Genomic DNA, 13,301 nt, shown 5'->3' with positions numbered 1-13,301 from the left:
ACGTTAACCTAATGTGTTCATCACATATAGACACTTCGATATCTCTTTTCAAGTGATGTAGATTTGCTCCATGTTGTTCATAAGATAACAGTGAATTATAGAAGCTACGTTTTTAGTAGTGGACCCTTCTGTATCATGTAGAGAGATTAATATTTTAAATAATATAAAAACTAGAGAACAAATTAGCCTAAAAATGTTGAGCTTTATAATAAGCCTGACCTACAAGAGCTGACTCGTATGTACATTAAGTTTTATTTTTTAATTTTTTAAGCAAAGTCATTTGAGTGGATGGGAGTGAAATAAAAAGGCAATATTGAAATTGTCTCAAAATAAACTTTAAAAATATTTAAGGAAATTGTTCTTTACACTGAAAAGCTGGTAACTCAGGTATTTTAATGCTAATGCCACATTGGTGGAAAGTTTTCAGCAAGGAGGCATTAAGAGTGTTTAATTAACTACAGATAGCATCACATAAATATTTGACAAATTACCTTAGAACTAACAGAATCAGGTGAATACTAGCATTAGAGTGATGTTTAACATGAATTTTTTCCAACATAATGCTCATTCTATTAACCTTTTCTTAGTCCTTTATTTGTTGAAAGCACTTATCCCTTGCTCTAACTTCAAAATATAATGGAATCTTTCTGTAAGTGCAAAAGGGCAATTTGGTAATAGTATGTTTCATTTTAGACCTTTCTTTAGAAATTAGTTTCCAAAGTATCAGAAAAAATGACCAATGGTAGTCTCTTTGACTATCCTATGGCGTGGCCTCTGGTAACTTGCCATAACACAAATATCAGTATGCAGATACTGCATTTTCTGTTATTCTGAAAAGTAATTTGCAAAACACCCAGCCTTCTCGAGTGTTTTTAATTTTGTCTTCTCGAATCTATCTAGATCTGAATATTGCAAAGATAAAGGCACCAAACTAGCCATTCAGTGTTTCCATGGGTCATTTGAAACCGGTAACTGGATAACTCCTGGGAACTCCTTAGCAGATGTTAGATCAGCCATAGTCAAATGACAATGGAAAAAGTACTTGATGTTGAATGAGGCTAAATTACAGTTTAAGGAATAATTAGCATCACTTGAACTTGAAAGTAGTGTTACACTAGGGACTAGTCATGTCTAAGGCTAATGCAGTACATACAGAATGCTAAGGGATTAAAAACATTTCTCAGATGGGCACTTAAATCCTTACCTGAATGTCTGACTAATATAGTTCCTGTTTTGAGGCAGTAAGTCTAAACACCTGTCAAAATAAGACCTAGCAGGTTGTTTACAGGATTTGAGACTCAGAAATTTCAAAACAAGCTTACTCTAAATTTTTTATTGCATTAGTTTGATGTGTATAGTGGTAATTAATGGTTGTTCATGAGGAGATTTTTTTTTTAAGTTTATTTTTGAGGAGGGGTGGAGGGGCAGAGAGAGAGAATTCCAAGTAGGCTCCATGCTCAGCACAAAGCTTGAGGAGAGGCTGGATCCCACGACCGACCACGAGATCAAAACCCTGAGATCACAACCTGAGCTGAAATCAAGAGTTGGATGCTTAACCAACTAAGCCACCCAGGCACCCTCATGAGGAGGTATTAATGCTGCTCACATCTTTAAACTTAGCATGCATAATAGGATATTTAATGTATCACCTGTATGATATATCAGGGAGACTTAATGAGAATTTCTTTATCCTATGAATTGAATGTAGTTTATAATGTGCTGTGAGGCATGTTCCCCTTGCTTTTGAACACTGGAATTAAAGTTTCAAAGAATCTCAAATCCATACATCACAAGACAATTGCTAAGGCAATATGTATGTTTAGGTTAAGGAACGACAACCTAAACAACCTAGTTTAGGTTAGGTTAAGGAATATTCAGTTGCTTCTGTATAATGTCTAAATAGAAATGAGAAAACGGTTTTGAAGAGTTATCCTTAAGCATTAAAATTAGATACAGAAAAGTTGATACAATCCTTAAAAATTATGGATCTTAGAAAAAGAGCCCAATATTTATTCTTGAGATAGCTCTCGGAATACTTCAGGGTATATGCATTTCTGAGATTTAATAGGGTGATGTTTAGTGTTGAAATGTCTTTCCCTTAGAACAAATTAAGAAGCCATAGGTTCTTTTCCTCTTTCAGTTTAGGTTGTTTGTGAATTGAAGATTGAGGAAATACGCAACCAAAAATGGAGTTGATCTTCAAATACTGGAATTGCTATTTTCTTACATGTTAGTTTTTATTTAATGTTTATTTTTGAGAGCGAGCATGCGAGCACAAGTGGAAGAGGGGCAGAAAGAGAGAGACAGAATCTGAAGCAGTCTCCAGGCTCTGAGCTGTCAGTGCAGAGCCCAAGGCGGAGCTCAAACAAACTGTGAGATCATGACCTCAGCTGAAGTTGGATGCTTAACCAACTGAGCCACCCAGGTGTCCCAAAAATCTTTTTTTTTTTTTTTTTTTTTTTTAGAGGAAGGGAGAGGGGCAGAAGAAGAGAGGGAGAATCCTAAGCAGGCTCCATACTCAGTGCAGAGCCCAAATTGGGGCTCGATCCCACGACCCTAGGATCAAGACCTGAGCTGAAATCAAGAGTCTGTTGCTCAACTGACTGAGCCATCCAGGCACGCCTCACATGTTAGTTTTTAAAGGTAGAATTATAATACTTTGAAAATCTCTCCATTATGACTTTTTCATATATAAGCATACATTATATTCAGTTAATGTCTTTGGCCTAAAATCTGTGATCAGCAATTTAGTTCTATCTTACATGCTCTTAGTTACATGACCTTGAGAAGTTTCTCTTCATTAGGCAAACAAAACAAAACAATTTCCCTCACAGGACACTTGAACCTGTTAAATATTTAGAATAGTACCTTTATCCCTACTTTATAACATCATGAATTGTTTTTTTAAAGGGAAAACTTTTTGTCATGTTCCTTTTATGTAGATCATTGGAGTTCTCAACTCTTATTTTTTACCTTAATTTTGTACATTAGATAGCTTGAAGTTAATCTATAGTGAAGTATAAAAGGTCTTTGGTTTTCCGTTTGCATTTCTTCATTCACTGGGATAAACTGAAGAGGTTGAAGTGTGGGCTTCCTGATAATGGTTGTGAGGTGAATGGATTCTACCCAGAGTCCTTGGTGTTTCTCAGACTTCTGTGGAGCTTCAGCTCATTTCTCCCTGTCCTCCCCACCCCAAGTGATATACATTGTTAGATGAAAAACTCTTGGTGACTGGGATTTTCTTACTCCTATTTCAAGTGAGCCATTCAACCAGTCCTGAGGCCACAGCCTCAAAGCCCCACTGCCAGTGGATAGGTGGGTTTCCATATAATCTGAACAGCAGTGGACTGGAGTGGAACATGAATCTAGCTGATTACAGTTTTATACCACTGGAACCAGTGATTATGTGTTATCAAGTAGACTGGGAGGGCGAGGTAAGGGGAAGCAGTGGGATGGCTACTGCCATACGTTTTAAATTTATGGGAGTAAAGTTACCAACTATTTACTGAGGAGCTCTTAACCGTATTAGGCTACGGGGATAAAACAAAGGCAGAATATATTAGGCATTCTCAATAATGTAGTGATATCTAGCATTGCTTACATCAGTGTTGGAAGGGGAAAAAAAAATACCAACGTCTGCGTATCTACTCGGTTGCAAGAAGGAATTAGAAGACACATGATTTGAAAAGTGAAAAGCAGACACGTAAAAATGTTATTGAATACTCATGGACACAAAGCAAGTTTTCTTAGAGCAACACTAATTTTGAGTTCGGAAGGGCGGTGCCTTATACACATTCCTCCTTAAAAATCCTAATTCCTGATTTGGGTATCTTCGGACAGAGGTTCAGAGTTGCCTTGCCCTGGGTCAACACATCTAGTTATGCAGTAGAACCAAGTTAAGAAACTTGATTTCCACCATCCTTCCCTGAACCTCCCCCACACCCCCATCGACTTAATCCCAACCTGTAAATTTAGTGCTAGTAAATCGGGACAAAGGGATCTTCCCTATGAAACTGGATCTTGGTATTCCAATTACGAACGAAGACAATTCAGTGCTTTGCCTCACAGCTGGAAGGCCAGGTAGAATCGACCCCTGCAGAAATAACCCCGGGGCAGCTACACCACGGATACGCCAAAAAGGCGCCACGGCAAAGGTAGAAAGTAGACGGAGCCCCGCGAGGGCCGGACCGGGCGGAGGCGCCTCCCGCAAGGCGTGCGCAGCCTCGCAGTGCCGCGGCCCCTCTACCCGCCCGCTGCGTCCGCTGAGCCCGCGGCGGAAGCAGGGTCCCCGCCCCCCTCCGCCCTCCGCCCTGCGGCCACGGTTGCCCAGCGCGAGCGCGCAGTTGCCTGGGCGACAGTGAGGGGCTGGCTGGGAGAGGCCATGCATCAGGTGACGGTGCCGGAGCTTTATTCCCGGAGGAAGCGGACAGAGGGACAGGGGGCTTCCTCGCCAGAGGTAAGCGCAGCCTTCCTTGGTCGCCCCCACTCCCGAGGCAGGGGCAGGCCGGCCCTGCCGCCTCCTCCCGGCCCACAGCTCCCGGGGCGCCCTCCACCCCGACTCAGCTCCGGCCGAGCGGCACTCAGAGATGTGGGCAGCTGTGCCTACGAAACCCAAACTATGGAGGTGTACTCGGCCAAAGGGCAGAATTGAATCCTGGCTCCTCACCGGGATATTTAGATGTTTATGAAAGTTCCACCTCACCACCTCTAATTTGTTGGTTGCAAAAGAAATAGCCTTCCTGCGCAGGAAGCTGTCCTGCTGGGGGGGGGGGTGGCGGGGGGTGCGATCCGCGGGAAGAAAAGGCTGGTGGGTTGGAAGCTACCACTACTGAAAAAGTAAGCTGGTTCTTTGCCTACTTCCTCTGGGCGGGGTCGGTTCGAGCAGGCTCCCCTGCCTGTTATTAGTGTCTTAACTCCTCTGTTGAGGCTGCCCTGGGTATCAGTTTATTGTGGTCTGAGTCGCAGTTCATCGGTCAGTTGCTATGATGAGCCTTGAGACAGTAGTGCAGGCTAAGTGAAGTTTCCTTCCTTCCCTTCCTTTTCCTCCTCTTTCCCTTATTTCTCTCTTCCTTCTTTTCTACCGAAACTACATCTGAAAACAAGATGGGTAAAATCCTGGCTTCAAGATAAAAACAAACCAACCCCACAACACTTGAAGATACTACATCTTTATTGAATAAAGAGCGGCTAGTGGGAATTGTTAAAAGCTCATTATGCCATGTGTATTGTAAATTGAGTTTTTAATTATATTTGCTGCAATCATTTCATTTTACAGCAATTGGGATTACGATTAGGGATGTGGTACTGGAAAGATGAAACCAGAACTCTTGAATTCAGAAGGTAAATTTTATTAAAACTTTATTGTAGCTTTTATAAAAATTGCATGTGCCCAGAGTAAAAAAAAAAAAAAAAAAAATTCAAGCAATACAGAAGAATATAATGAGCAAAATAAATACCTGCTGAAATCCAACCATCTAGAGAAAACCATTTTGGTGAGCAGCCGTCCAGATATCATTTTCTGATAACATTTATCAGCTGCTTCCTATGGACCAGACACTGTGCTAATCAGTTTGCCAACCGTTTCAAAAAGCTGCATGTTCATCCAGTTTTACAGATGAAGAAACTGAAGCCAAAGGGTTAAGCAATTCGAGGAAAACTAAGTGACTTGGCCAAATCACACAGCTCACAGGTGACTAAGATGATTGAAATCTAGGTCTGTTTGGCTCAGGGTACATACTCTTAACTGCTTTATAAAATTGCCTCTTTGAGTTATAGAAATGTAATTGTACATTAATGGGACCGTATTATACTTGCTGCGCAATAGACAGCCAATTCTACAAGGTAAAATTATTAAATTAGAAAAAACTGGTTTTAATCTCCATTGAGAAAATACTGACTCTATTAAGTGCATCACTAAACTAATAATACTAGCCACTGTCTGCCGTGCTGTGTGCCTATTATGTGCCCGACATTTGCATGTTTTCTGATTCTTAAACAGCCATGGAAAGTGAGCATTATTATTATCTCCATTTTAGAGGTGAAGAAATAAGGCTCAGGAGACTGAGCAATCGAACCAAAGTCCTACAGCCAGTAAGTAGCAAAACTGACATTTTGAACCACAGTTTGTCTGATGCCAGAGCCCTTCCCGCCATAGACAGTGTCTCCCTCCTTTAGACTATAAGCCCCTCAGTGGCAGGAACTGTCTTCTTCATCTTTGTGTCCCTTGAAGGAGCTGTCTGTAGAACTTCACAGAGTAGGCCCTCACCAGATGTTTATTGAATATTTCAGTACACCAACTAGATTCAAGTAGAGGAAGGCTAGAGGCAGGGGACCAGTTTAAAAGCTAGCTGTGGGAGGTTTACAGATAGCTGCTCAGGTATGAAACCATGAGTCAGCACGAAGTCCACGTTAGGAGGAATAGAGAGAAGGGTACAGGACTAAGAAATACTTAAGAGGTGGAACTGACAGGATTTTGGATAGAATGGATAAGATGTGAAGGGAGAGGGAGAGGAGGTGCTTAGGCTGACTCCCAGTGTCTCTCTTGGGTGATGGGGTGGCTGCGATTGACCTTCTCCTGTATGCAGAATAACAGACAAAACTGTGATGTGCCTGGGATTACTATGACACGTTCACATGCACATGTCTCTTAGGCTGTTGGACAAATGGGGCTGGAGGTCAGGAGAGGCTGAGCAGATGTAGTTTATAGTTACATCATAGGTAAAATGACATTTGATGGCAATTAAACAATAATTTAAAAAATCAAATTTTACATTTTATAGAATGTTTGTTTCGGTATTGCTGAGTAGTTTGTCATTTCCAAAGTGGTGATCTCAGTTTTTTGTCTGCAATAGTGTCACAAAATTCTGTTGTCTAGCTCCCGAAATATCACACTCAGTGAGTGTGAGATAGACAGTGAGAAGGACAGAAAGAGCTTTGGGATTAGCCCGCCACGATAATGGAGTCAAAATACAAGTTAAATACATGTTACAACACCAGATAATGTGGGTAGAAATTTTAAGTGCCAAAATATTCTTTTCTCAATCTTCATGTATATTTAAAGGCCATCTCAGTCCTCTCTTTTTTGATGAAAGGTGGACCATACTTTTTACTTACTGACATTCTTTGTAAATGAAATTGATTTGCAGTATATTTCATACCAATTTTCAGTGTGACTGGTAACTCCGGTAACTAAAATCCTTGCAAGTCTGATTTTGCTAGTTTTTTTTTCTTACAGCGTTATTAAAGTTTTTTTTAGGTAAATGTAACATTTGAAACTTTTTGTATGGGAAGAGAGGTGCCTGGGTGGCCCAGTTGGTTAAGCATCTGACTGTTGATTTTGGCTCGGGTTTTAATCTCGTGGTTCATGGGCTTGAGCCCCCTGTCACACTCTGCTCTGACAGTATGGAGACTGCTTGGGATATTCTCTCTCCCTCTCTCTCTGCCCCTTCACTGCTTGCTCTCTCTGTCTCTCTCTCAAAATACCTAAATAAACACTAAAAAAGTTTTTTAACTTTTTATTAAAATGTTAAATAAATGTTTATTAAAATGTTTGAAAGAGAGCAGGACAGAGCAAGAGTGGGGGGGCAGGGGGCAGAGAGAGATGGAGACACATGACCCAAAGCAGGCTCCAGGCTCTGAGCTGTCAGCACAAAGCACGACGTGGGGCTCAAACTCAAGAGGTGCGAGGTCATGACCTGAGCTGAAGTCCCACGCTCAACCGACTGAGCCACCCAGGTGCCCCCAAAAAACTTTTTGTAATGGAAGATTTCAAGGATATACAAAAATGGGAGAAGGGTATAATGAACTCCAACATTCCCATGATGCAGCATGAACAGTCACCAAATTAAGATCCACTTCATATCATCCACACCCATCTACTCCACCTCTTGATTATTTATTTAAAAAAAAATTTTTTTTTAACGTTTATTTATTTTTGAGACAGAGAGAGACAGAGCATGAACGGGGGAGGGTCACAGAGAGAGGGAGACACAGAATCTGAAACAGGCTCCAGGCTCTGAGCGGTCAGCACAGAGCCTGACGCGGGGCTCGAACCCACGGACTGTGAGATCATGACCTGAGCCGAAGTCGGACACTTAACCGACCGAGCCACCCAGGCGCCCCACCTCTTGATTATTTTTAAGCAAATTCCAGACATCGTATCATTTCATCTATAAATATCTCAGTCTTTATCTCAAAAAATAAGCATTCTCTGGGGCGCCTGGGTGGCGCAGTCGGTTAAGCGTCCGACTTCAGCCAGGTCACGATCTCGCGGTCCGTGAGTTCGAGCCCCGCGTCGGGCTCTGGGCTGATGGCTCAGAGCCTGGAGCCTGTTTCCGATTCTGTGTCTCCCTCTCTCTCTGCCCCTCCCCCGTTCATGCTCTGTCTCTCTCTGTCCCAAAAATAAATAAACGTTGAAAAAAAAATTAAAAAAAAAATAAGCATTCTCTTAAAAAATAAACCTTACTATTTATGCATTTACAAATGGAAATGGTAATTTCTTTATATCATCATATATTCAATTTGCATTCAGGTATCTACTCTTCTCAACCTTTCAGTTCCTGGCTTCTTTCCTGAATGAGTGGCACTGGAAATCTTTTTTTTTTTAATTAATTAATTAATTTATTTTTAAATTTACATCCAAGTTAGTTAGCATATAATACAACAAGGATTTCAGGAGTAGATTCCAGTGATTCATCCCCTAGGTATAACAGCCAGTGCTCATCCCAACAAGTGTCTTCCTTAATGCTCCTTACCCATTTAGCCTATCCCCCCTCCTACAACCCCTCCAGCAACCCTCTGTTCTCTATATTTAAGAGTCTCTTTTGCCTTGTCCCCCTCTCTGTTTTCATTTTATTTTTGCTTCCCTTCCCTTATGTTCATCTGTTTTGTATCTTAAAGTCCTCATATGAGTGAAATCATGTGATATTTGTCTTTCTCTGACTGATTTCACTTAGCATAATACCCTCTAGTTCCATCCACATAGTTGCAAATGGCAAGAGTTCATTCTTTTTGATTGCTGAGTAATACTCCATCACACACACACACACACACACACACACACACACACACCACATCTTCTTCATCCATTCATACACCAATGGACATTTGGGCTCTTTCCATACTTTGGCTATTGTTGATAGTGCTGCCCTAAACGTTGGGGTGCATATGTCCCTTCAAAACAGCACACCTGTATCCCTTGGATAAATACCTAGTAGTGCAATTGCTGGGTTGTAAGGTAGTTCTATTTTTAATTTTTTGAGGAACCACCATACTGTTTTCCAGAGTGGCTGCACCAGCTTGCATTCCCACCAGCTGTGCAAAAGAGATCCTCTTTCTCCGTATCCTCACCAACATCTGTTGTTGCCTGAGTTGTTAATGTTAGCCATTCTGACAGGTGTGAGGTGATATCTCATTGTGGTTTTGATTTGTATTTCCCTGATGATGAATGATGTTGAGCATTTTTTCATATGTCGGTTGGCCATCTGGATGTCTTTGGAGAAGTGTCTATTCATGTCTTTTGTCCATTTCTTCACTAGATTATTTGTTTTTTGGGTGTTGAGTTTGATAAGTTCTCTATAGATTTTGGATCCTAACCCTTTTTCTGATACGTCCTTTGCAAATATCTTCTCCCATTCCGTTGGTTGCCTTTTACTTTTGCTGATTGTTTCCTTCTCTGTGCGGAAGCTTTTTATTTTGATGAGGTCCCAATAGTTCATTTTTGCTTTGGTTTCTCTAGCAACACGGAAATGTGTTGAGTAAGAAGTTGCTGCAGCTGAGGTCAAAGAGGTTTTTGCCTGCTTTCTCCTCTAGGATTTTGATGGCTTCCTGTCTTACGTTTAGGTCTTTCATCCATTTTGAGTTTATTTTTGTGTATGGTGTAAGAAAGTGGTCCATGTTCATTTTTCTGTATGTTGCTGTCCAGTTTTCCCAGCATCATTTGGGGAAGAGACTGTCTTTATTCCATTGGATATTCTTTCCTGCTTTGTCAAAGGTTAGTTGGCCATATGTTTGTGGGTCCATTTCTGGGTTCTCTATTTTGTTCCATTGATCTGAGTGTCTGTTTTTGTGCAAGTACCATCCTGTCTTGAGGATTACAGCTTTGTAATACAGCTTGAAGTCCGGGATTATGATGCCTCCAGCTTTCGTTTTCTTTTTCAGGATTGCTTTAGCTATTCAGGGTCTTTTGTGGTTCCATACAAATTTAGGATTGTTTGTTCTAGCTCTGTGAAGAATGCTGGTGTTATTTTGATAGGGATTGCATTGAATATGTAGATTGCTTTGGGTAGTATTGACATTTTAACAATATTTGTTCTTCCAATCCAGGAGCATGGAATATTTTTTCTTTTTTTTTTTTTTTTTTGTGTTGTCTTCAGTTTTTTCATAAACTTTCCATAGTGGTTTTTTGGTTTTTTTTTTTTTTGTCCATAGTTTTCAATGTATAGATTTTTCACCTCTTTAGGTAAGTTTGTTCCTAGGTATTTTATGGTTTTTGGTGCAATTATAAATGGGATTGATTCCTTGATTTCTCTTTCTGTTGCTTCATTATTGGTGTATAGGAATGCAACTGATTTCTGTGTATTGATTTTATATCCTGGGACTTTGCTGAATTCATGGATCAGTACTAATAGTTTTTGGTGGAATCTTTTGGGTTTTTCCATATAGAGTATCATGTCATCTGTGAAGAGTGAAAGTTTGACTTCCTCCTGTGGCATTGGAAATCTTACCCTTCAGAGAAGACCTTGCTCTCTCTGTCACTGGCAATACCCCGAGAGGGATAACTGTATCAGAATAAAACAGGATATCCATAACCTCCACACAAGAAATGGACGCACAGTAATGGGTAGGGAAAGGATGGTCATTCTTTCTTTTTTTTTTTTTTTTTTTTTTTGAGAGAGAGCGCGCAAATGCACGCGTAGGGGTGGGGGTGGTAGAGGGAGAGAGAAGGAAATCTTAAGCAGGACTTGATCCCACAGCTCTGGAATCATGACTTGAGCTGAAATCAAGAGAGGGATGCTCAACTGACTGAGCCACCCAGGTGCTCTAGGCATTATTTCTTAATAGGCAGTTAAGGAAGAGACCTCAAAGAGTGGTTTGCAGGAAGACTTGGGTTCAAATCCTAGCTCTCCCAGTTGCTAGGTGATTATCATTTGTCAGGTTACTTAGCCTCGCTAATTATCGGTTCCCTTGTCTATAAAATGAAATCATAATGCCTTGTGAGGAGTAAATGAGGGTATTGCATAACTCATCAGCATGCATGCCCATTGCTTATTTCTTTTTTTAATATTTTTTTTAACGTTTATTTATTTTTGAGACAGAGAGAGACAGAGCATGAACAGGGGAGGGTCAGAGAGAGGGAGACACAGAATCTGAAACAGGCTCCAGGCTCTGAGCTGTCAGCACAGAGCCCGACGCGGGGCTCGAACTCACGGACTGCGAGATCGTGACCTGAGCCGAAGTCGGCTGCTCAACCGACTGAGCCACCCAGGTGCCCCTCATTGCTTATTTCTTTTTTTTTTTTTTTTTTTTTTTTTTTAAAATTTTTTTTTTTTTTCAACGTTTATTTATTTTGGGGACAGAGAGAGACAGAGCATGAACGGGGGGAGGGGCAGAGAGAGAGGGAGACACAGAATATGAAGCAGGCTCCAGGCTCTGAGCCATCAGCCCAGAGCCTGACGCGGGGCTCGAACTCACGGACTGCGAGATCGTGACCTGGCTGAAGTCGGACGCTTAACCGACTGCGCCACCCAGGCGCCCCTCATTGCTTATTTCTTAAAGAGGGAATAACTTTCTTCACAGGCCATCTCTGGGTTGTCCCATGAGGCAAGCTTCTCCCTGACGTAGTGTCAGCAGTCCTACCCCTTCTACTCATAGCTGGGAGAGAACCAGCAGCTTGCTTGCATGAGTCTTTGCCAAGGTCATTGACTCCCCTGAGGACATACAGCTGAGGAAACTATACCTCCAGAAGCCCTGAACTTCTCTCATCTTTCATAATGGCCTGAGAGAAGAGTCTAATAACCAACTGAGGAGCTCTAATTTGTGTGGAAGCCAAGAGTGGTCCAACTCTCTGCATTTTAGTGGTGGGTTCTAGGGGAAAATAAGATTTTTTTTTCCTCACTTATTTCAGGGCAAAGGGAAATGACATGATTATGTTGTAATATTAGAAATGTAACAAAATGTGGTCTGAGAAAGGCGCAGATTCTAACTGGGTTGCCAGGTGGAGACCGCGGGAGGGCACAGAACGAGCTCAGACTGCTGTTTGGCAGCCAATCAGAGGTACAATTCAAAGGACAGCTTTTAGTTACTACTAGTGACACTTCCTAGTGATTTCAAATGCACTGTGAGCGTAGGCTGCCTGTAGAGCTACAGCAGGGCCCTCAACAGAGAGAAATCCTTCTCACTAGCTGAGGTAGAGAATGACTTCAGTCAAGTGAAATACCACTCAGGCAAGTGTGAAGTAGGGAAGGCATGTCCGAAGGTCAGAGAATAAGGACTAGAGGTTTAGCAGTACATGTCAGACTATTGGCTAAGGATAGGCACTCAGTGTCTTATTTTAAGGTGCTCTCATCTCAAATCATCTCAGGCAAATAGGGCAGGACACTTTGAATTATAGGGATAAGACTGAGAAAAAGGCAGGAGACAGCAGTTTTATTGGGTATATCTATCCTCTCTTCTAGAGAAGAGAAACCCTGGGAGGGCTGGTGACCTGTGACTTCCTTAGCGTGGGGTAGGAAAGTTAACAGCCAATGGCTTGTAAGTGGCTAAAACCATGTGATGATCCAAGGAAAAATGTGAAAAAACTTTGTGTCCTTGTTTAGGATGGTTATATGAAAGAAGGAGGTACTAATCTGCACAAGGCATCTAGCAAGGAGAAACGGCTTCAAGGAGCCATTAGAAAATGTCAGGATATTTGGGGGATTTGATTATTTTGTTAAAGACTATCTAAATGGTCTGTCAATGTAACATATCAACCATATAGTGTTTCTTTATATGTGCCTCTATCAACTTTTTCTTAGTTATGCAGGTAATAAGTCAATATGTTCTTGTTTAAATTTTTTTTTTTTTCAACGTTTATTTATTTTTGGGACAGAGAGAGACAGAGCATGAACGGGGGAGGGGCAGAGAGAGGGGGAGACACAGAATCGGAAACAGGCTCCAGGCTCTGAGCCATCAGCCCAGAGCCCGACGCGGGGCTCGAACTCACGGACCGCGAGATCGTGACCTGGCTGAAGTCGGACGCTTAACCGACTGCGCCACCCAGGCGCCCCAATATGTTCTTGTTTAAAAACTCAATGTGGAAGTAT

The 13,301-nt window shown here is 41.6% G+C and overlaps 1 protein-coding gene across 2 annotated transcripts in view; it reads left to right on the top strand.

Moving 5' to 3' along the window:
- Positions 1-4,359: 4,359 nt before the first annotated feature.
- PPP1R36 (protein phosphatase 1 regulatory subunit 36) overlaps positions 4,360-13,301 on the top strand; it is a 32,480-nt gene continuing 23,538 nt past the window's right edge. For both annotated transcript variants that reach the window (XM_047079525.1, XM_047079524.1), the window contains exons 1-2: positions 4,360-4,456; positions 5,276-5,340. In XM_047079525.1, the coding sequence (XP_046935481.1) occupies positions 4,382-4,456; positions 5,276-5,340 (140 nt within the window). In that variant the 5' untranslated portion in view covers positions 4,360-4,381. The remainder of the gene's footprint in view (positions 4,457-5,275; positions 5,341-13,301) is intronic.

This window comes from Lynx rufus, unplaced genomic scaffold, assembly GCF_022079265.1.
Source record: "Lynx rufus isolate CCGP_SWC_20201006 ecotype Redwood Valley unplaced genomic scaffold, mLynRuf1.p SCAF_17, whole genome shotgun sequence".
Classification (NCBI taxonomy): domain Eukaryota; kingdom Metazoa; phylum Chordata; class Mammalia; order Carnivora; family Felidae; genus Lynx; species Lynx rufus.
Note: the sequence above shows the minus strand (reverse complement) of the source record. Positions and strands in the feature narration are given on the sequence as shown.